The 25489-nt window shown below is 43.6% G+C and overlaps 1 protein-coding gene across 3 annotated transcripts in view; it reads right to left on the minus strand.

The window, feature by feature from the left end:
- Window positions 1-1875: 1875 nt before the first annotated feature.
- Window positions 1876-25489, minus strand: part of LOC107188298 (neurogenic protein mastermind) — a 235449-nt gene continuing 211835 nt past the window's right edge. For all 3 annotated transcript variants that reach the window (XM_015576571.1, XM_015576573.1, XM_015576572.1), the window contains exons 3-7: window positions 14522-14860; window positions 8847-9027; window positions 5364-5669; window positions 4475-4726; window positions 1876-3341 (exon numbers count right to left, since the gene is read on the minus strand). In XM_015576571.1, coding sequence (XP_015432057.1) covers window positions 3097-3341; window positions 4475-4726; window positions 5364-5669; window positions 8847-9027; window positions 14522-14860 — 1323 coding nt within the window. In that variant the 3' untranslated portion in view covers window positions 1876-3096. The remainder of the gene's footprint in view (window positions 3342-4474; window positions 4727-5363; window positions 5670-8846; window positions 9028-14521; window positions 14861-25489) is intronic.

Below are 25489 nucleotides of genomic sequence, written 5' to 3' on the forward strand. Positions count from 1 at the left end.
ACGACAAGCGAAACTCCGAATCGGAATTTATTCGTGCACACTTTCGGCGAACGGTCGAGGATATATGTATGTATCTCGTCTCTATATATTTTCTCGTCTATTTCTCCTTCATTACCACTGTACACGCGTTCACTCGGTCTATCGCCTATCGGGAGTCCCATCGAACGTTCCCCTCCCCCTCTGTCCTTTCCTCTCTTTCTCTTTTAGATACAATAGTTTTGATGAGACGAACCGTGGATTCCTACTCCTTTCTGTGTGTGTTTTCATTTATCTATGGAATGTATCACTATTTGGAAGATTAATCGCGGAGCCCGTCCTGGCGACGATGAACTCCAGCTCTGCTCCAATTACACACGATTTTTCTCTATATCGCAGTTATCGATCGAACAAATATAAACGAGAAATTTTTGTTCCCCTTCAATGAACACTTTCGAAAATCAAAAAGAAACTGTGAGCGATTGTTCAAAGTCACTGACTACATCTCCATCCCCCACTAGTGTCGCTCTGCTCCGCCCACTTTTCCACCTCTCTCGGTGTACGATCGTTGGCGCATGCGCTTTGTCCGTCAAGTGCAGTCACGAGTTCGAGCGCGGCAAAAGTGGGGAGGGTGAGACGACCTTGAACGGCCAACCGTGTTCGTCTACGACCTTTTATTAAAAGTCTCTCGATAAGATATCACCGTATTGGCTTTAATTAATAGTTTCAAATGTTTTCCTCAAGAATTTCCAGCGATTGAAAAAGGATCTCGGTGAACAGAACGGATTCATCGCGACCACGAACGAACGCGTCCGCACACCTCACCGTGATTATTTGTGTGCAACTTCGACGCGGCGACAGAGCACATTCTTGGAACTAAACTGAATAAATACGCTCGATCGAGGAAATGTGCTTTATCGCCGTACACGTATTCGCTTCCACGTGTCCTCATTCTCTCCTTCTATTCACACAATCTCCTCTCCTTCTTGCTCCCTCTATCATGCTGTATATCTCTATTTCTCAACCCATTTGCTCGTTTCGCGTATCAACCGTTATCGTCAATTACTATTATCATTAATAATATTCATCTATATCATAGGGGTTCTTAATTTTACTCGGCTAAACTTTGCGAACTTATCGTCTCGAAATTCTTCGTCTAACTTGTATATCTATTTACAGTCAAGATTTTTCATTTATCCCCGGGGTAGCAACGCTAACACCGCGTCCTTAGGAAGGGTTCACACGCACACACATACACACACACATACACACACGTTCTCTTTCGTTCTCTCTTCCTATCTCCCTTTCTCACCTCATCGTGAAACACGAACCCTAAATGGTGACCGATCGATCGGGCCGAAACCACGGCCCGCCACAGGCCACAAATTTCATCGAATCCGAACGTATATATATATATCTCATAATTGACTTTCTGTTAATTGTAGATACGCCGTCGCGGCATCATTAAATACACTACGTTCTAGCCATTATTAATAACACATGTGTTGAATCAAACCTTCCTGGAGGGTGCGCAACCGGTCGAGACCCGGAATCCGTTCGAAAGCAACAGCAACGCCGATCTTCTCTCGTTTCTAAACGCTCCCATATACGATACGATTTTTCGTACAACAATTCGTACGACAAGTTGCACAGAGAATTTTTAAAAATGTTGTAACTGTCGTTCAGACGATCGAAACGAAGTTGAACGATCAGTTCTATGACAAATCGTATCGTCTATAGGGCGTTCAACAAACGTCGAAACACGGGGTACGACCAAGCCCCCGTTTATCGTCCAGAGAAGATCAGAAAAAAAAAAGAAAGAAAAAACACGTTTCTCTTGCCGATGTCTTCGCGGATGCCCCGCGTGAAAAATCAAGAGTGTTACGTGTGTACGCGTGTTTGTCGTTTCGCGCGGAGTGCCCGTCGAAGTCACCGCGCGCGCGCAGTGTCGTCGACGTGTGCACTCGAGAAATCGATCGCGATCCTCCTCTGGGCCGGCTGCTGCCTCGGAGACTCGTCAAGCAGTCGGAGGATTCCGAAAAGGAAAACAAAAAATAGATCAGGAAAATAGACGAACGGGATGGATCACCGTTTCGTAAAAAAGATCGCGACGCGAGAGTATCAGGATGTTCGTGGCGTGTTTCAGATGGAGGGGGGAGGGGGGCTCTTGATTTCCCACGCTGTCGACCACGTGCGCTGTCCTCGGATCCACGTTCCACGATCAGTTTCACCGTACAAGAAATTCAATTTTTTTTTTTTTTTACCTAAAAACGTGATTGCCTAGAAAGAAGAGTCGTCGCCAGTCCCGTGAGAGAACTAGCTGCCGAAAATGCACTACGGCCGGTCCCGTGGACACGCGCGTAAACGTCGAACCGGTGCGTCGACCCAAAACACCCCCCTTCCCCCACCCCGAAAAAAAATGTCATTCGACGTTGCAACCTGGTGAACGCGACCACCCACGGGCTCGTCGCACACGTTCTCGCCCTGGTGCCGGAGAAACGAGCGTCGAACGACAGAGGGGAAACTTTTTCCTATTCGATACTATATTACACGGAGTCGTCCGGTGACGCGTTTGGTTCTCTCCCCGGTTCGACTGTGATCACCCCTACACTGCTGGACACACCGAATAGAAGAATCGATAACGAGCATCAGAACTTTTCTTGGAGTCCCGATCGTCTCTGGAAATCTCTTCTTCTTGGTATAATGTACATCTTTGAATATTCGTCTGCTTCGATCGTCCTCTTTCTTGTTTAACTACCCTGCGATCGATCCCAGTATAACGATTCCTGGTTTCGTTCGGCGATCATTGTCGGGCGGCGTCATTGCCTCGTTTCGTTTACTCCCTGAATTACACGTTCCACATACGCACACACGCACACGCACAGGTGTGGTCATCGATCCTATGATTCGATGGAGGAACTGTGGAAACCGTGAATCCACGACACGACGGGAGTTCGCGACGGCCCGTTAAGCTGGATAGCGTCTAGGGGATGCTCCCATGGGGGACGATCGATCGTTTGTAGGATCGATCGATCGTACCCAGGGTTTGTGTTAGCGCGATCGTGTCTCGACCGGCCTGGTTAAGATCCGATTCCCGAATGGACCGCGATAGGCGTGGCCTTACAGAATATCGAGGTTGAAGCTCGCCGTGGAGTCGAGGGAGTTCAAGAGCTCCTGGGCGCTGAAGTTCGACGTGTCCCCGGTCGGAAGATTCTCCAGAAACTCGAGGCTGAAGTCCGCCGCGGCCACGGACGGGTCCGTAGCGGTCACGGGTGGTTGTTGGTGTTGCTGTTGTTGCTGTTGCGGCAGGCTACGAACACCTGGACTGCCGGCGCCGTATTGTTGGTGCGGGTGCAACGGGGAACCTGGAAAAGGAACGATTAACGTGACTCTGGATTTTTCGTCTGATTCACAATTAGGTCAAATGATCCTGATGTTAAATGATTAGAAAGAATACAGAGTGTTCCACGAATATATACTAACGACTAAAAGTACCGGACTAGATCTGATTATTATTGAATGAAGTGAGAAATATTATTGTATTGAGATTTGATAAAAGTAATGCGTTAAAACTAATTGGAAATTATTTGTGTATGTACTTATGCTGTAATGTTTATTATATTGCAACTGAATCATGAGTTATTGTTACATCAGTCGTTAACTCTGGTCCCATTGTTTTGGACGGTGTGTATAGATAGAAACTTGGGGGATTGATACGTTGCTTGCTTTGGGAATTTTTTGTACAGTATCTTGTTAGCTATAGAAGAATGTTTATTAACTGGAAGCTGATTGTTAGATTGTGTAAAGAGTTAGATATAACTTTGACGATTAAATAGTCAGCGTTGTTCAATGTTAGTCATTTGATGCGAGTATTTTAGAAAATTTTGTATTGATCTGTGATCACCATTAGGACACCATTGAGAAGACATCAGTCTTGGCTGATTACTATTGTATCAGAGTCAAAGTGGTGTGGAAGTTGAGACGCCATATACAGGTATGGTAAAAGTAAACAGTGAGGAAAATCGATGCAAATAAGAGAAAGTGCAGGAAATTTATGAGGCTTTGCAACCACCACCGAGAAACTAATCCCTTTATCGAGCCATTAATCACGTAAGTTCTCTACCTATATAGGTTTGTACACCTTCTTATCAACACCTAGAATCAATTCCCCAGGAAACATCGAAACACTCTGCTTAACGTAGTAACAAGGTGGTGTAATGAAGTAACTTTGTCGTTTAATAGATATTCCAATCATTTAAGACTATTAGCACACATAAACTTTTAAATCTTTCAATTTCTCATTATCCCTGAATTAAACATCGAGACAGTGAACATCACTGACACAATGGATCTAGAAATTCTTTAAACACGAAAAAAATTCAGGTGAAAATTGAGTATCATCGTGTACATTTATAATCTTTATGTTCATAGTTCCGTTTAATTCGATTCGAATTCGAGGATACTGGGGCAAGTGGAATGACTGTAGGCCGAGACTTACCGGTGCCGGTACTGCTGACAGAGTTGACTGACGAGGACTGCGTCATCTGCATCTGCAGCGACATCTGATTATTACTCTGCTGCATGGCCAACGCCTGCTGCTGGTGTTGCTGCGACAGTAGCTGCTGCATCTGAGAGCTGTTCCCCATACCGGAGCCAGCGATACCTCCACTCTGAGAGCGAATCAGCTGTTGATGCTGCATCTGCGCGGCGTTCATCTGCATTCCGCCCGTACCGCCCATTCCGAATCCACCTGCAAAACCAACAGAAAGGGAAACGATTTAATTTGATTTAATATCTAATCCTCAGGGTTCAATCCTCACCCCTGCGGCATCTTTATGAGACGGTCGAACGATTCACCGAATGATTTAACTTGAAATTTAATATTATTGCAATCTTCCGTATAATTTCCTACCCTTCTTCCACTTTACTGTATAAGTACTACGACTTGATTTGAAAGATTCTGGAGGTGTCACGCAACAATTGGATTAACGCGTGAAAATTGGGACAATTAGAATGTACATTTTCATTCTAATTGATTGACGAGGACCACGTTGGACACTGGATCTACATTAGATCACTAAAAAACAGTTATCCAATGAAATAAAAAACTGTGCCCTATAAACGAATCACTACCTGATTATTACAAATCATTTCCTACGTAACAGAAATTGAAAGCCTCCAGTTCATTCATAATATACACTTCCTACTAATTAACACAACAACGGACTATCCAAAAATCATTTCATTTACAAATCCGACAAACAAGACACACGATCACAGGTGATCGTTCCAATGTCGCATATTGTAACGACCAAATCGTCAATTATTGGCAGGGAATCGTCCCGGCTGTACAATTACAGGCCTAACACACGTCTACGAGCGCTTACCTTGATGACCTTGCTGGTTGAATTGCGATCGCATCTGCGCCTGAAAGCCCTGCTGCTGCATCAGAACGTGTCGCCACTCCTGCTGAGCGCCACGACCCGCGATGCTATTCCCAAGGCCGTCGGGCGGGCCGACACTGACGTTCGGCGGCCGTTGATTGTTAGTCCTAGGATAACCGAGACGTTGATGCATCTGATGCATTCCGCCGATGGCGGCCATACCGCCGCCGCCCATGTACATGTTGCCACCAGCCGCGTGCAACGCCTGCTGCTGTTGCTGCTGCGCCATTTGCGGCCTCATCATCGGACCTGAGATGAACCAAAAACAAGGCGATGACGTTAGTATAATTTATCAGAGAAAAGTAGAGTACAATGGAATTCCGTTTATGGGAATATAATGGAGGATAAAAGGATACGGTTAACTTTGGATTTACATGGTGACTTGGTGATTTGTTCACGTGTTCTGAAGACGATGTGCAATTGGAAAAAATTGTTGTGCTAATTATGCTGTTACAACGACGGTATTTCTTATCACGCAAAGTACTTGGAATTTTTTTTTCTTAATCCAATAAGATATTTTATAGAAGAAAGGAGTTGCTACACTTGCTTTTGCTACATAAACTATTTGGACAAGTCCTAAGTTTAGAAGCTTCCAATACTGTGACTATTATTAGTAGTCGATCAGATGCCTGATTAAATTAACTACCATTTCTTGGTCTACACCGAAATTACTATTCTTTACTATTTTTTGTGCTGGTCAGACACTCATACAAATTCCGAAGTAGAGCAGAAGGTTACCTGCACACTGAGGTTTCTCGTAATAAATAAACAACTGGTTTGTAAACTTACTATAGTCATATATAAAGAAAATTAATAATTATTTCTACAACATAATCTAAGGATCTACAAAGCTATTCACCCACTGTAGAATCGGAGTACAAGATTTGTCAGATATTACATCGTATAACTCCATATTTTCAGGATTCCCAAAGAAAAGATTGAAATTGCCCCTGTTTCTCCGTGTTTGCAGGAGATCCCTGGCACGCTCCCGACAGCCACGGCACAGGATTCAACCGTGCAGGATAGCCGATCGATCGCCGGGAAGGCGTCGTTTCATTCAGGCTAACCAGATACGCAAGTAGATACGCGTATTGCGGTGGATACGTAGCGGCAGTAACGCTCTGTGGATTTTCGTTTGGATAGAATCTTATGAAAGTAGCTCCGGGCAGATCGATAGGAGGTTCTCGTACGCGGCCACGGTGTATAAGGATATTTACGAGGCCCCAGGCCCCCCTACCTCCATGTTCCGCGTCCCGTTCGCGTTCTTTCTTTCTGATCTGGAGCGGATCCAGCCGAGAGATCGGGTTCGTTTCCCTCTGATACTTGTCTAACCAATGGTTAAGAAGTGTGTGAACATCGCTCGAATGGACCACCTCGAGTCCAATATTTTTCCACGATTATTCGTAGTTTGTTTTTACTTTTTTTTTTTCTTCACAGAACGTGTGTCGATTCGGACTTACGGATTCTCCGTGTGATCTAGTAATCGCGATTATTCTCGAGGAAAATATCCCGAGGGAGATTCTACACTCTCAGTTCCGGGTAAATATATTTCTTAGGGATCGATAAACGAACTCTGATAGACGTTGTGCTGATAAAGGCTCGATACGAGTGTCACTTAGCATGAAATTCATAAAGTTTAGATATCCTAGGGCTGAATTAGATTTGTGAATTTTACTGGAAAATGTGAGTGATAAAGAGTAACTGAGGAGAGTGAGAGAACTGTAGAATAAAGAGATTAACCCTTAAGGACACTGATTGTGAATACGTAATTTTATGTTTCGTAAGTTTAAAAGGCAGCTGCAGGATTTTTGTTTGCCTTTTTATTTAATGGTGTTCCATTTTTCATTGCAGATAATAAAGATGAAAGATACTATTTTTCGAGGAAAAAAGATTTAGAGAAGTAGAATACTTTTCCGTATCTGTGACGTTTGGAATACACCGCTCGTGTCGTTGAAAGTTAAGAGTTGTAAACACCTCAGTCACTGGGGTGTCACAATTTCGATTCGTCTGTGAAAGGTACATAACTAGAAGTAGATTAAATGGTAAAAATTGCAAGATTAAACGTAGATTAGTGACAAATGCACGAGATTTGCTTTCTTAGAAATTTGTCCGCGATATCTTAAGTACATCGGAATGTCGTTTACCGATTATCGGTTCGTCAACCGATAAAGGAAAGCGTGGAAAATCGTCGTAGAAAATCAACGCCGTTATCGACGACCACGCGCGTGGAAATAGCGTGCAGCGTTTCGATGGAAGATGAAAGAATCGATAGCAGAGTCGGGTTCTCATTAGCCTGAGTGCCTTCCGACTCCGGGGGTAGCCCATATGAAAATGATGGACCGTCGCCACTTTCAGCGTAAAAACTGAAACAACGTAGTGGACCTGGTTGATTTACACATTTTCGAAAATATGGACGAGTCCGTTTAGCCTCTGTGTTTTCGAACGTGAATATGTAATCGACTTGTCTACAGAAAGATCAGACTACATTAACAATTAAAAGGATTATCCGTATTTGGAAAATTCTCAAATATATTATACAATGTTCCTTATACAGTAAATCATCGATGAGTGTTCGAAGGCTCTTTGGCACTCAGTGTTCAGAGATCCCCAGATATATAGCTCTCTTTTTAATGAGCTTTAGCACAGTAATGGAGCTTGGAATTCTGAAGCCAATGATATCAGTTTCAGCCACATATAACCATTAGTTTATGAAATATTTAACGTTCACTGCCGAGAAGTCTTCAAACACTCATCGATGATTTACTGTAATCACTTCTAGAATGCAGATTTGATGCATTTAAAGCGTGTACGATTGCTTCAAACTGAGTATACAAAAATCTTTAATAAAATTTAATGTGGTCTCCGTTTTTTTTTTTTTTAGAACCTAAAGGAGTGCTTAATACAGTAAAGAAACCTTTACTCGATGCCTGTTTTTGTACAATGAGCAAGGAAGATCTATATTTGCATAAAGATCCGTTGTCTAGTGATTTCATTTTTCATGAATTCAAAATCTGTCTAAATCGACTTCAGAACACGACTTCGATTTCTCCTACGATATTACCATAATTGCACCACCACGATCGCACTATCTACGATTCCCACTGATTTCGTTATCCATTTACCAGTACGTAAAGTGATTCGTCGATCTCACGTCTTCCATGTACATGAAACTTAAGAAGTCTTCCGTTCGCGTTAGAATCGATAATCCAACATATCATTCGGAATCGGTCACCGGTAGCCGATTAGTTATTACTAGGTTGAGCGAAAATAGAGGCGGCGAGACCCGTTATCATGAAAATTCTATGAGTTCCCCTCACCCTCGATTACAATTTCAATTTTCCACAAGATGTTTTACATATGTATAAAGGAATTCGGATTAAGGAGATCGAGCATGTCGTAGGGGGCCCCGATGGTATCGGTACTAACCTGAAGGTGGCATAGGCTGTTGCGTAACCCTGCGCATAGGCCCGGTATTGGGAAACCTCGCCTGCTGACCCATGCCGATACCGGCGTGCATCATTTGGGCCTGCGCGGCCGCTTTGTATTCCGGTGGCGGCGGTCTCACGCCTCCCATTCCACCGGCCATGTGCTGTTGCTGTTGCATCACCTGGAAAAAGAAAACAATGGATTTCAATTACGCCGAATCGAGCGTCTCCGAGCGTTTCTTAAATGCTAATTCGCGTAAAGTCCGGCCAAGCGTTTCTTCGAGTACAGCGTACTTGGAGTTGGTATTGTCTTTACTTAAATTTTATTGTAAGAAAATTTATTTGAAGAATCTAGAGGCAGCGAAATGTAATTAGAAAATTCACCGAATTAAAAACGATCATCGACGATAGAATCGTGAAATACTGGATGAATGATCTTGTACGGCTTCATTAGAAAATCCTTCTGTCTTAGTAATACATTCTCTGTGTATTGTGCGTTATATTATTGATTATTATAACCATCAATTCCCTGTCATCTCCATCTAATCGCAAGGATCAATTCTCTAATTACCGTGAGAATGAATCCTCGCGGAGGGTTACATATTGTCTGTTAATTATCTTCTAAGATGAAATCCCGAGGGTTCTAAAGGTCCCAAACGGGGTCCCCATTAAAGTCACAATCAATACCAACCTAACCAGCCCGATCCACATCATCAATCCTTTCTCTGTTTATTCATCCAAGCATCAAACATCGAAAAACGTGCATTCATCGATCAGTTAATTCTCATCTCCGTCTAATCTCGACCTATCAACTTCCTTTCTAATTACCGTGAGAACGTGTAGCATAAACTCTCTCTTATCAAACCGACCAAACTAGATCATACATCAGATATCCACTACTATATTCCAGTCAAGGAATCCGATCATGCCAACGAGTACGTGATCACCGAGGGATCCTTTCCCTCTCTGGCACGGATCAATGAGAAAACTGCGCCCCGCGAAATTGCTACGTGTCGATCCAGAGGATGGCCAGCTTCCTCCGTTCACCAGGGAAAAGGAGGAGGGGGGCCCCGCGAGAGCAACAGGGCGTCGGCGTTCGCCTAATCGCTGGTTGTTGCACGCTCACGAACGGAAAAACGCTTCGGTTCTGCTCGCGAGGAGAGAGCGCCACGTTCGGTCTTCGAGCTTGTACGTGTTGGCGGCGATCAACACAGAGAAAGGGGCTGGAGGGGAGAGGTGAGAGGCCGTGGAGAAAATGCGGGAGAAGCAGTGAAGGTATCCCCGTTGGTAAACGAGGAAAACGTAGCCGGTTGTCTCTACGCTTGCCTTCCGTCGCCGTTGTCTTCATTGTCGTCGCGTTCCGCAGGCTTTCGTTGCGGCCGCGTAACACCAGGAAGTGGAAATGCAATCCGCCACGGCTGGTAAGGAAGGGGGACAGAGGAGGACTTGTGCAACGAGAATCGACGGTCGAAACTTCCGTGGTCGCCAGGCTCGACGACAATGCGCGGCTCGCGACGAGTCATCGATGCATACCGTGAACAGAGTCGCAATTATTCCTTTGGAATCTCTCTACGTCTCTCTCTTTCTCTGTCCAGTCATTGCTTTCTAACTCGTCTACTGTCACTGTCGGTGCCTTACTAGCCGAATCTACTGGTCTCAGCGTTGCTACTAAAGCGTTAACGGAATCGACGGTTTGATGTTCAGATGAAGGAGGGCATGGCTGGTAAATGGTGGTCTTTTCAGTGATAGAGAGTTGAACTTGGAATGTACTTATTAGTGGACTATGGATTCTTATGGAAATTACATTTTTTGAAGTCATTCGTGAAGATGGGAGCAAATTTAGTTATAGTTTATTTTTTCTTTAAGTATATTGTAGAGTTCAGAATAAAATAGAAAACACGTTGCATCAGAGTTTTGTCTTTTGTTGTATTTCACGACGATCTATATAGGATATGGATGCATAAAATCTGCAGTCTAGTTATAATGCGTTTGTCGTATACACGATTATCCGGAACTCAGTGGATTTTAACTATGGAATTTAATTGGTTATACAGGAGTAACCCTGCAATTATACGCGTGTATACCTTAAAAACATAGGCCAAATGTATACATTATAGTAGGCCTTGTGCAACCCTGTATGACGGAGCATGAATTTCCACCGAAAGTCGAGTGTTTCGCTGACAAACAAAGCGCTCGAAATTCGCTTCCGTCGTGAACGGTCCAACAGAAATGAAATTCATCGAAAACCCAGTTTCTCTGCAGGTGTTTCCGTGAACGAAGCCTCCTGGCTAATGGCGTCGATCGCGAATTCCTAGATCCAAGAGTTCCTCGAACCCGTGCAAACACGGCGAGAACGTCCAGCACGTTAACTGCCCTAATGGATTGAAATAGATACGGGGATACTAGACGTCGGGTCAACGAATCAATTTCGTTATTATGCTTCTGCGAACGGGGCCCCTGGTCGATCGATTCGCGGAGCCGTACCTGGCGTTTTTCCGAGCTGGAATCCCTGCGTTTCCCTCGGTCTCGAACGCAGGGAGGATGAACGAAAAAGAAAGAAACGAGATGTGGAAGGTCGACGGTGACGAGGGATGACTAACCAATTGCGCGAAACCTACAATTAGTAACTGGAGCACGATCGGAGAGCTCGGGGCTCGATACCTTAATGCTGTTAAAGCGATGGTTGTATGATAACTGACTCATTCGTTAATATATCGTGCGCAACGTGAACGAGTCGATAATATCGATGCTGGACGAACGGATCTCGATCTTTGTCTGGATTGTGAATGATACCTTCCAGTACAATGCTGGTCTCTCACTCGTTGATCTCTTTTAGAAGGTGTAAATGTGAACGTGGAATATTTTGTTAATGCATAGAATTTAGTAATATATTCTTTTAACTGGAATATGAATGAATTAACCAGGATCAGTAAGATGCTCGAATTAAGAAGATAAACAGAAATTTCAATTCGTAAGGATTATACTGTATTTTGAAATGCAGTGATAATTGCAGGAGAAGTGCAATTGCATTTGTATATTCAGGTCTGTATTTCGAGCGTAACAGGTTTGTTCTACAATTGACAGCAATTTAATACAGAATGATCGTTTGAAATAAAAGTTTCGGGTTTGTTGGATACAAAATGGACAGATGCTAGTGCATCATTGCACTTATGATAGAGTGAGGTCATAGGAAATAAAACCTGCAATTCGTTTCTGTTTTAAATTAAACAGGAAGCACGACTCATCCAAATTGAATGATTCACGCTGTATATTAGACTCGTTCCTAAAACTTCGACGTATTCTGTTCAGAGAATTTTAAGTAAAACATTGACTGGTTTGGAACAGGACGTCGATGCCTTAATCTAAATAGGAGAAGATATCAGTGGAAGATGCCATTAACTGCAGCGTAGATGACTACTATATAAACGGCTAATCTTCTTTAATAAAATTGACCTAAAAATAACACAGACACTTACGAAGGCATCTCGTTCTATACGTTAATTTCTTATCAATTGACAAAATGATAATATCAATCGTCGTTCTAGTTCCTTCGAGTCGTATATGGAATTATTCAAAGAATCCTAAAGGAATAATGAAATCATTTACATTAAAAGAAATCTACTCTACCTAAAAATTCTGTTTCAATTGCTAAGAAGAATTTACGAAGTTACAACAGTATTAATGTTCAGGAAAAAGTGCAATTCTATATTTTTCAATAACGTTCGAGCGGTTAATGTGAAAAGAACCCTGTTCGACGAGACAATTCGTGGATAAGGACGACTCTCAGTGACAGTAATTGGGGCTCGCGGACACAGTTTCTTCGGATGCAAATTCGGAATGCATAAAAGATGAAGAATACTGTGCCGGACAAGATGTAAATGACTGCATGCAAATGTTGACTGATTGCAAAGTTGCCGGCGTTACATTATACTCGGAGTAATCTGGAACAAAGTCGAGGCGCAGAACAACATTACCTCTTCTTTTCACGCTGGCACAAAGGGCAATAACTTCACGCGTCAGTAAAAATCGTGGGCCCTATCATCTAGAAAATCATATTCCCAGAGGTTTTGTCTATTACGATTACAATTCTCTTCCTACGCCCATCTGGACCATTTTAAAATAACGAATGAAATAAAAATACCCCGACCTCGGAATTCCAGATAAATTTGAAATTAAATATTTTGAATTGATTATTTGAAATTCGATATACTGAAAGTATCTACATTTTCTACATCGAATAAATAAATAATTCAATGGAACAATCTCCATGAAATACATGTCTCAAGTGAATAAACTAAATCTGACCGAAAAAAAACCGTCATAGAACGTTCAATACCATTGACTGTTGGAAGAAACTGTGTCCACGGATACCGTAAGAGAAGAAAGCGAATGGGGGAGGGTGGGGGGGGGGAATTTCCCGGTTACAAGAAAAACTTTCCATTCATTGTTCCGCGGACGCTCGAAAGAAGCTCGTCCCGTTCTATTCGCGCCGCCCGGTTCTTTCAGCACGATGGAACCAGAAGTTGCAAAGGAGCCGCGCGATACCTGTTGCACACCAGTGCATCGCGGGGAGCAAACGGGCGGAACCAGGCGGAGGGAGGATACGGCGGTTAATGTTTCGGATAATGCGCCGCCCGAGCGATATCGCGGTCCTTTCTACTGTTTGATAATCGGCCGATCACCACGGCGAAAGAGGAAGTTTCCTCGGGACGCAGTTTGCACCGAATGCTGCGACGTTCTCAACGAACCGCGAACGGGTTCTGATCAATTCGTCCCGCGCGCGTCCCGCCGTCCGCGCCCATCTTGCGACCAAACGAATCGTGTAATCGGTACACCGAGACTGGAGAAAGAGAGTCGTTGAACGATGCAGACTTCGAAATTGTTTCGCGAGATACGGGACACTTGTATTTGGCGCAATAGTAACGACACGGGTTTTGAAATTCTTACAAAACGATTTTATTTACGAATGATTTTCTCCTTCGCGATTTGATACTGGTTTTGTTTAGAATGTTCACCGGAGTTTATTATTCTGGGTTTGGAATGTGCGCTGGAATTGTAGTATAATCGAGTTAGCCAATTCGGGCTATTCTATTTGGATATACAGGAAATCTTCAATTAATGCTTGAAACTCGGGACCGCTTTGGAGCAGTTATCGTAGAGGGACACGATTTAAACGCCTCATGAATCGTGTCACTTTATGAACTTTATTTCGGGCCGAGTCTCCAATATAGAACCCAAAAGGAGCACTGAACCATCCAAATATACAAATCCCTGAATGAACTAAACTAGCGCAGTAGGTCTAAGTTAATTCGGGATAAAGGTAATTCCATATTAGATCAAAATCGAGTTACCTCGGGATACGCCCTTAAACTGTTAACAAACACGCAAACTTTTCAAGCAAACTTAGAAAAGAAAATTGTTTTTTTATGACGAGCAACTGATACCCAAGGACACCCAGAGGTCACCGAAGTCTCATCTACGTAGAAATTGCCTGGATTAAGCGTCCATCTTTCTCCCCCGTATTGGTCAAATACCATTTCTATTACCGTGGATAACAATCGTCAACCGCAATTAGGTAATTGAACCATAAACCCAGACCGTGTACACGCCCTAGAGCTAAGTAAACTCGGCCCAATTAATGATCGATCGGTAAAAAAAAAAAAAAAAGAAACGTACTTGCTGGGCGCGCATCAGCTGCTGCTGCTGAAGGATCTTCGCGTGCTGATGTTGGTCCACTTGATTCGGCGGCACTTGCTGAGGATGGCTACGGCCACCGGCTGCCCCAGCAGGCTGAGGAACTCCTCCAGCGGCGGCTGCTGCGGCTCTTTGCCTCAGACTCTGTTGGGTGAAGTTGATGGTCTGCGACTGCGAGACCGAGCAATAGGTGTCGGTTTGCCCACCAGGCCCGGACTGATTCTGGGTCTGTTGCTGGTTGAAGTACATGCCCTGTTGAGCCGCCACGGACACGCCCGGCTTCAGGTCACCCGTCAGCTGCATATGCTGACCAGCAGACACCTGTGAACAAAGGAAGAATAATCCAGGTTAACATACTTTCAATTCACATGGAGGTAATTTGGACACGAGGTTCTATACCCATATGAGATTGCTTAGATGGGTGCAATATGTAGGCGGATCAAAGAGATGGCGTTTCGTCTGGGGAATCGTCTACCAAGACTTGTCAGTGGGACTGACGGTAGACAACCCCTATCCCAGACGCCTGGGTTGCTCCTCAGCGGAGCCCCTTAAGTAGCCAAAGGCTCTAATTACCGCTTGCGAGAAAACTCGCCACCTAGCGGCCGATACCAAAAACCCAGGCGACTGGGAGAAACGTCTCCACACACCGCCTGTCCCATAAGATTTCCTATAAATAGGTTTAGAAATATAGGATTTGGAATTATCAAGGATATGGGGACTCAACCAAAGGTAGTAGGATGATAGGGATAAAAATGTGGTTTTTGACGTTAAAACTTGGTTTTTACTAGAGCAAGATTTTATTGCTTTGATCTGAGACCAACTTCTGCCTTCTGGAGGATTTAGAAACCTCAGACTAGAGAAGAATGTCGAAGAGCTAACTATATAGTTACAAGAAATCTACCAAAGACCATATGTCAAGGCAGTGTAACCAACAAGCAAACACTTCCAACTGCAATGATCATTCGTCGACCAATTTTCTACGGTGACCAAAGCACTGACATCTGTCGAATCCTTTCGACAGAAGAAACCTGCGGGAGCACGTTTTACCGGCTGTTCCAATTGTCTGCGTTCATTCCACGGCCTCGGCGCGATATGATTCGGTCTGTTACGTATGATCCACGGTCGAAGGTAGATCGGGATCGAGCGGTGCTTTTCAACAGGGCTGTGCAACGGAACAACGACTGCACGCCACGGGCGGCCTGGTATTTGGTTTCTGGCAAAAAATCGGCAGACAAGTGGCGACTATTGTCCTGTCGTCGCTCGTATCGTGGGCAATGATACAAAATGGCTACCGTTCTTCGATATCTCATCCAGCCATGCGAAGGGAAAAAGGGTCGAGGGGTGGGGGAGAAGACTAAGGCACGACCGGGGGGAAGCTTGTACGGCTTCGATGACTCTTGACCCTGGCAATCGAGTCGCGGTAATCTAGTCCGAGTTTCTGTCACCCCTCGCCGGTTCTGTACGAACGAATGAACAGCAACCCCCTTAATGGGTCCTCGTCACGAAGTTACACATTGCGTTAGCAGCATGGAATTCGAATTATTTTATTCTTGTAATAATCATAAATCGATTTCTTTTATGTCTCCGAATCATGTCACATGATTATTAAACCGGTGTAATAATTCTTGTTGTTTGGTCTAGAGGTTGTCTAGATTTCTAAGTAGCAAGTATCACTGTAGCAACGCATGGATACCTAGAAAGTTACACGTTATGGACACTCAAGACTGCATTCCGACTGTTTTTGAGTTGGAAAGCTAGTTTGCATAATATACAGACACTGGTGCCTGTTTTCCTCATGTTTAACTCGATATCCGTAGATTTCGAAATGTTTAAGAGCTCATTTTGAAACAGAGAACTGTTAACGAGGGGTCATTATCCTTGGGAGTATAAATACAAAAGAGACAATATAATAGAAACGCAAGTATATGGTCGGGAAATAGTTGAAATTGTTGCATTCATGAATATAAAGCGAATGGCAATAAACTAACGTAGGTACACTTTGCATTTCAAAATCCATTATACAATAACGCATTTGAATTCACGAAGTTGTCATCGGTAATATTTGTGTTTAACTGTTTTCGGAATATTGCTTGGCGTTCTTTCGTCGTATAATTTATTGACGACAAATCTCTTGCACGTCGACACGATTACCATCGAATCACCGAATGACAAAGACGCAGGTCTTGGTCCCGTCAACGACGGAATTTCTATCGAGAAACGTCGAATAATAAGAGCTCACGACGTTCCTCTGTGGCCTCGGACCACTTATTGCTCTTCTCCGGCCAGTCCTTTGTTCGTACGCACAGTATGGAGATTGCCGATCCGGTGTACCTCGTCAGTCCATTATTATAGCGAGCGACTTATGACCGACGTGGCCGCCTAAGTGTCACAAGGTCCGAAGCGTGTGCACCGACGACGCATAATCGAGAGCCAAGCCTCGATCGTCTTCTATAGATATCAAATTTTCAGTCCATACGATTCTAAATATATCGACGGAAGGTCTCCTCGAATATCAGTGACGCAGTTTCGCAGCGCGAGTCCTCGAAATGTTTCGCCGTTCCGTATGAATCAACGCGAACAAGCGTAAAGTTTAGCAATCGACTGGAAAATTCTCGATCCCCGTTCATGCTAGCCCGATCTCGCCGGACTTTTATAAACCATGATTCCCAAATCTGAGGCTACTTTCTGAATCTGTAACATACCCAATTATCGCCGATCTTAAACGTTAATGACGTTCCGAACAATTAAGGGACTTTGATCCCCTAATTCTCCCAGAGGAAATAAAGATATCAGTAGCCTAACACCATAAATTTAACATCAAATAACTCCTATGCTATTGATCATCTACCCCCAAAATCAGGTATCATTGACTTCAGAATATTAACCTCTATCATTACACAAAGGTCGAAAACAAAATTTAGAATTCCACCTCAGGATCATCCCCAAAAACTGAAAAGGACATCTCTTCAGCCACATCAGGAAGAGGCGCGTGCATGGGACGATCATTCCGTCCGGGCACGTAACGCGCATAGAGTGTCCCGTGCGCAGAAACAAGCGGGGCCGAGTTACGTATTTGCCCTGGGTACCTAGCGGTCGACAACCGTAGAGGGGGCAGGGATTTTAGTTATGACGCCTGGAAGGAGCGAGCTGGTCGGGGCCCGGTCGTGCATAATTAGCCTAAATCACGCCTGGACGTCCCGTGGGGAAGTCCTGCCCGCGACATCTGCATAGCACGTGTCTTGTTATCTCCGGCTCAGGAGGGTTGCCCGGGTAGTTTCGGCGAAACTGGCGAACGGAGAGAGAGAAAGGGAATCCAGAGAGATCCGTTGAGCCTCATCTGCGTTGGTCCTCCGGCGTGCGAGGACCATTCGGCCTGGGGAATACTAATATGGCGAGAGGAACGTCGCCCGGTAGCCTTCTATGGGACCCCAGGAACGACGCTTTAACGCTTCACGGAGCTAGCCGAGACACTCGTTCCCTAACATTCACGTTATTCCCTGGTCTTGTTCCTCTCATTGTTGGCGTGGGAAGATCCCGATGGTTAATGCATTCGCCGCGTACGATGCACTTATTCGCGGGGTATAGGTAGTACACACATGGGTCTGGCCATGGGATTGTTGGGGATGATGTTGCGTGGGCCTGAACGGAAGATTCTTGAGGAATGCTGGTCTAGGTTTGCTGAAGGGGATTGTGAGTTATGGGGTAGGTGCTGTTGGGAATTGGCGGGGAACTGTGGTGGGCCTTGATGATCTGGAGCTGTCAGTCAGGTGATTATATTGTGAGGATGCTCGGGATGATTCGATAAAGGGATCAGAAGGTATTTAAAAGAGGTTGTATTGTTGAATAGAAAATTTCTTTGGGTATAACTGATGTTGTGGAGGTTATATAGATGGAGTTTGACATTGTTAAATAGAATACGTCTTTATAGATGTTATACTAAGTAATGTTCTATAGTATTAAACATTCCCTGTGATCCTGACAGCAGGCTGAAATTAATTGTAAATATTCTAAACTTCCAAATTGTCCTAAAATAAAAAGGATCCCTCAGATTTTTTATTAGAAATCCACGTCATTCAGAATCGAGAACAAAGTGCTCGAAACTCCAATTCCGAGCCTCATTTCGAAGAAGAGGATTTCGTTCTTCGTCCAATACGGTCAAACGTTATCCAGCGGTGCACCGCGCCGTATTTCCTCCGCGCAGAAATTCGGACGTTACGTGGAAGCGAGAATATTCACGCGTCGCAGAGCATACCGTATCGGGGAACAAAGGGGAACACGATATTTCTCGAGGCAGCGCCGTAGGAGAGCGATTTTCATGAATCGAGTATTCGAGGGATTTCCAATCAGGATACAGCGCAATCAAGCACCGTTAATGACGGCGCGCGCTGCCATTAGCGATCCCGGGGCCTGTTCCTCGAAACGATTCCAAGCCCAGCCAACGCCGCTATGAACAACTTATCGATCGTAGAACGTCGGGGCCGGCTGCCATAAACGCGTATCGCAACTCTGCCATGCCTCGCGCTCCCGATATGTGTTCCGCATAATCGCCGTCTTCTGCTACTGTCTAACTACGCACTAGGACAGTTTAGCTACCAGCAGCCGGTGGAAACAGGTTCACGAACCTGTTACACACCGACGCTCTGCGGTGGGTATACATAGACCAAGTGTACGCGAAATTAGAGGTCGTGTCAGGTATTAATTATTAATTACGCGGGCTGTTAGTGCCGTCTCGTGTAATTAATAATATCCATTTGAGCCTGTGATTGCGAGTCCCTGCACGGAACGCCATCGATCTCGAATAGCGCGTATCTCGGATACCTGGCGAGATGGAAATGTCTGCCGTTGATTTAGCCGTTCGTGGATGAATTTAGCGTATGTAATTCCCGGTGCGATCTTAATTCGGGGGAGCGACGTAACGATTTTCTGGAATCTATGATAATCTTCGGATGTCAGATCACCTTTCTGATTATTATTAGAATTATTTTATACATGGTTTTGGATAATTCATATTTTATCTGTATCCCGAAATTATTTCAGATTTTTCGGATGCTTATTAAATAAAAAAATTGGTCTAGATATAAAATACCCAGGGGGGTGACGGAAGTGCTCAAAATAAGGGGGGTCAAGGAGGTTTTAGGCAATCGGTGTTGAGCAATTTTCGATCTTGCAAGATTTTCAATAATTCTGCAGCGTAATAAATTCCTCGCTAGATTCCTCATAAAATAGACATTAACGTTCAAGGATTTTTATGAAAAAGTGTGCTTGTAAATTATAGGAGTCTTTATTAATATAAATAATATTTTTACTTATCGAACACCACGTATATTTTGTACGACATATAAATGATTATCCGTTGGATACAATGAAACCACCCCCGTACCCGCCATAACGGAACGTGAGTCAGAAGCAGATGCGACTTGGCGACTTCATCGTCCTGGAGCAAGGCGCGCGGGGCTGGCGGTTGCCGCAACACGGAACGGACAGAACCGTGGCCAACGCGGGTATAAATCCATCGTCATTAGCGTGTTGCACAGAAGCGCGATGCTGAACAACACGTAGGCCACACGGCGAGGCGGTGACTCACGGCGTCCACGAGGAATCGCGTTGCGACTAATATCGCGATGCGGTAATCGCTAATCATAGCGCTCCGCGACGTTGCCCCTCCCGCGTCTCTCCAACCGAACAGAGTCCCTACGAGTATGCACGTCGAAAGATATACAGAGCGGGAGAATTTAGAAAGCCTCTGGTCCGAAGCTTCCGGACTAAGATCGCCGTGGAGAACGCTGGAACAATTGTAAGTCGCTGACGATCGCAGCACTCTGTGTCACGAATAAATTTTATATCAGGGATTTACGAAAGTCTACTCAAGGGATTGGAAAATCGATTCAACAAAGAAGAATATTATTCGGTTTTCTTTAAGTAAAGTAGGTACCACGTTGCTGATATTAATATTTTACATTCATAATAAAAGTACAATTGGGACAATTATAGAATTCCTGTCGGTTCTGGGAAACTATCGATAACAATCTGGGGGACTGCAGACGTCAAGAAAATCATAGGGCAAAGGGTTTAAATGTGACTAAATCTACTTTTTGATTTTTTTTCTTCTAATTTTAGCGTCGTAGTTCTTGATTGGTGCTTTAAAATAAATTTCTTTGGTAATTATTGAGAATTTAATCACTTTGGCGAAAGAACCGCTCATGAAAGAATCGACATTTCTCGAACAATTATTTAATCTCATTAACTGCCTAAAGCTCAGAACGACACCCTTAGATAAAATTCTGCCCAACTCTGATTCTTCCCCAGGAGATCGTTAACGATCCCCTAAAAACGTCTCACTTGCACACAACGCATTGAAGAACATATTCAATCTTCCGTTACGTATATAATTCATAATAAATAACTGTATATAGTTTTTTTGTTCAATATATTTCTGGAATTATAATTTGCATTTTAATTATTCTAATATTATATTCAAAATAAAGCTTAGCTTTTAAAGAGTAGGATAGAAAACGAGATATTAAAAAATATTGAAAATTGTTAAATTTATCAGGTTTTCTCCGCGATTCTATCTACGCTGCACTACTGTGGCGTCACAGTGACCTTGAGATGGACACCTCTGTGACGTAGAATCCCGGCTGGTTCTCGCAGCGTCCGGAACAGAGAGATCCCAAGTGCATATCGCGTGCGTGTGCTCGGGGAGGTAAGTAATTCTCCACGGCAGCGTGTCCGGGAGGAACGGTGCGCGCAATTGCGTGGCAGGAAGAGGTGTACAGAACGTCCAAGAAGACCAAGGAGAACCAGCGTGAAAGAAGGGAGGGGGCAGAAGAGTGGGAGAGGGCAGAAGGGTGGGAGGGGGCAGAAAAGAGGGAGCGCAATGGTCGAGGCAGCGCCGTGGAAGAGGACTCTGCGGGCGAGTCGCGCGAGTCTCCGCGGACGGTGACCTCCACCCCCACCCCCACCCCCGCCACCCTGCGTGCCACTCTGTATACATAGAGTAGCCGCGACGCCGGTAGCCGCCACCCGTTGACGAATCGCCCAGGGGGGATGGGATCTGGCCGACCAGGGGCGTCTGACCTTTGGGGATGAAACGCTTGGAAATTGGAGGCGTACAGCGACCCCTGTTACGGTTTGAATCGGTCGGTGGATATAGAGAAAACTGGTTGCGATTCTGGTAAATGATTGTGGAAAGTAGTCCATGGATTAATGATTAGGATTAGGGATTGGTAGAGAATTTTGTTAACATTCTTGAAGGATATTTATCATATAGGAAGATAGAATATTATAGTGAGAATATTGGACGTTATAGGTCAGGGTGGGCAAGTTCCTCGATACTAAAAGCGACATGTAATATTTTTCATACACTTTCGAATATTCAAGAGACATGTTATTTTAATGGAAAGGAAATTTCGTTAAGACGCTCTCACAAATGAACTGTAACTTTTAAAAAATACATTGCTTTTACTTTATAAAAATATAGCATACTTTAGAAATATTATTTAGTAAATATATATATTATTCAAATTGATAAGTTGAATAGTTTTTCTTTAAAAAATTCCCAGAAATTGCCTTATTATATGTATAGCCGTCACTCTAGCATAGGCCCTCAAAGATGTAGCACAGAGGAATGAAAAATGTGCGATCAGTCAGCGTTAGTCCCAGGGTGAAATATGCGTATCGGTATTTCCATCTCCGAGGGCGACAGGCGAGTCCCAAAATGGCCGTTGGGTAACGGACAGGAAACTACATAGTAGGAACATTGCGCTCGCAGTGGAATAATCCGGTCGAAAAGTTAACACCACAGTAGAACAATGGCGTGCTCGGTGTAATCCCTCTCTCTTGCGCGCGGAGAAGCACACATGGGAGACAGGAGAAAGAAACGAGAAACGACGCCAGGGAGAATCCATGATACTTCGCCTGGAAACGTTGGTGGTTCCTCGTTCGGACAACGCGAAGGTGGAAACCTCGGAACGCGCTTCCGAGTTTCCCCCATCCTTCCTTTCTCTGTACAAATATGAACAACGCGTTATAAACGTTTCACGAAGGATTTTCCCGTCCGAAGCTGATAGCCTCGGATCCTGAAGAGATTCCATTGAGGGGATACATGGAGTTCTCTGCCAGTCGATTCCAGGGAATTCTACTTATTCGCGTCTGGATGTGGGTGAGTTTAAATTCATCGTGAGAGTTGTCAATGCGAGCTAACCCATTTGAATCGTTAGCGTTTATACAAGGGTGTAGCCGAATAACATAAACAAGCGGGTACGAGGTGATTCCTTATGAAACAATAAGAAGAAAATATGGAATAAAATTTTTTTATTTAAGGTTTAGTTCTTGGAGAAAATGGACTTTGAAAATCTACTAGATACGGGGACAATTCAGTAGGACTGGGCTAGCGCGTCTGTTCATTGCATTCCGTTTCTACTTACTACTTGGTGAATACACGCGTTTCAGATTAATTTTCAAACTCGATTTTCTCGAAAAGTAAGCTTTAAATGACAAAATTTTAGTGCATATTTTGTTCTTATTTTTCCATAAGGAATAACCTCGTACCTGCTTGTACATGTTATTCGGCCGCACCCTGTATAGGCGCAATTTTCCTGGTCATTATCACGGAAGTATAACAACAACTAAACATCACACTGTACAAAACAATTAGTCTAGATTACTGAAATCAATGTTATATTAATGTTTGTTATACCTTCCGAGACAATTGTAATTAAATTTAATAAAAAAACATTTCGTGTCAAAGTCGTATTTTTCATTTCCTTCAAATGATGCAAATGGGTTGATGTAAATTGCCATGCATACTTATACGATTTAACCCCTTGTCTTACAACATCGAGTCAGACACGTGACAACAATTTCAAACTGAATTTACAAAACATTAAAATTATGCGTTTTCTTTGAGTCGACGTGAAATACTATTTCGCTCGTATTAAAATTTAAGGTTTAGAATACATGTGACACTTGTCATAAGAATAGAATTCCTTATGTATCTGGGCAAATAGTAACGATAAAAAACTTCTTCAGAGTGAAGTCGTAAAAGAAATCGTATGGCAAGGGGTAAAGATGATGATATCATATAATTGATGCGATGATAGTACGTATTCTGGCCGCGATGGATCCAAGAACAGGCTAGGATAGCTAATTGAACCAAAAGTGCACATCTATGTCGTGAATTCGTGATTTTGTCTCCTTTCGACAACTCCGGTAGAACAGAAGGAACGAAACCTCATCTGGGTGTTAACGCGCGGAAACGTGTCGTCGCCGGAACTCCGTAACTAGCGACCATTGGCGGTAAATAATTCAATTTGAAAAGTTAACCAGATAGGACAACGGACGGAGTAGTCCGTGCTACCGGGGATACGTGATAATCCCTCTCTCCGCGGGGAGGCAAGGAGAGAAAAGACGACGGGAGACTCTCAGCGTCGAGGAGGTGGCGCTGAGGCGACGTATTATATCCGTCCTCGCAAGGGGGCCCCTTTTATTTCTTCGAATCTCGCATGACATATTCGCATACCGGCATCGAAGTAAGTACAAGTTTCCGGGGGAATGCACGGAGGTCCTCCCAGCCCATCGGGAAGATTTGAATTAGGTATTGTACGGTTTCGCATGCCGTTTCCTTTAATTTTGAACCAGAATTCGGCTCTCTGTTAATGCTTCTCATATTAGAATCGATAGAAGTAAGGTAAGAAAAAAATTTAGAATAAAATTTTGTTAATTTGAAACTTCGTTTTCGAGAAAATCAAAATTGAAACTCTGCTGGATAGACGTGCAATTGAATAGGATTTGGTTAACGCGCCCGTTCATTGCAGTCTGTTTCTACTTATTTTCACTGGGAATAGATACGCGTTAGATAAATTCTGAAAATTGATTATGTTAGAAACAGATTGGTTACAAAGGTTTAGAGCTGTTAATGCTTCTCATATTACCTTTCTTTAAATAACGATATACTGAACGATTCTATTTTATTTGATTTTGTAAACGAAGTTACAAGAAACTTTTGGAACTTTCAAACTCTTTGGAAAAGCTTCTCTGTAATATTAGTGTTTTGATGTAGATGGATCAAAGATGGAAGGATTACAGTGTTCACTGAAATGAAGTACTATACATGTTTGAACGTTTGATCCATAGATTGTAAAACACACTGTATTTCCTGAATAACAAAAAATACGATAAAGTATCGACAATATTACCTGTTCATTCGTAAAAGATTAGGGAATTATTTCTGCATAATAAAATTCAATTGATAATACCAATTTCCTGTATTTTCACTCTTTACGATGACGTATTTTAATTCCGCAAATATTCAATGGCGAGTTCTACGTAAAATTACGTAGATCCAGTGCCCACGGAGGAACTAGTTAGAGATCAGCGTGGCGAGCGTTGAGCGTGTACTCCGGAATAATGGCAGGAATAAAACGAGGGAAAAAGAAACCAGACGGAAGAACGCGGTGAGCTGTGGCTCGTCGGAGAGCCATGGAATCGTTATTTCTCGCACCTAACCGGTCATCCACGTTCTGCTTACAGCACTTACACGTGCATCTTCGGACCGTTTGGCCTCGGCATAAATGATTTCACCAAGATCGCGCCTCTTCAGCCTGTTCAAACGTTGCGACTCCCGGCCGGTTGCCTTTCACGAATTTTCCACGCGAACCTAGTAATTTTCCTAACGCTGAAAGATTCCTATTAGTAGCTGATGAATATTTACGAAACAAATGGAATGACATTAATAATATGGATGTAATAACTATAATAATACGCTATTAAATTTAATAACCAGGAAGGATATATAATAACCAAAGTAAGTCTAAAATTAAAAAGCAGAATGGAAGTTATCCACGAGTAAGCAGTCTAGAGGGAACCATCGCGTGTACGTTCTCGTTTGAATTTTTTCGTATCATGTTCTCCTCCTTCGTGGCTTCACCTTAACTTCCATCTTCTTACTAA

This window comes from Dufourea novaeangliae, unplaced genomic scaffold, assembly GCF_001272555.1.
Source record: "Dufourea novaeangliae isolate 0120121106 unplaced genomic scaffold, ASM127255v1 scaffold118, whole genome shotgun sequence".
In the NCBI taxonomy this organism is placed as follows: Eukaryota; Metazoa; Arthropoda; class Insecta; order Hymenoptera; family Halictidae; genus Dufourea; species Dufourea novaeangliae.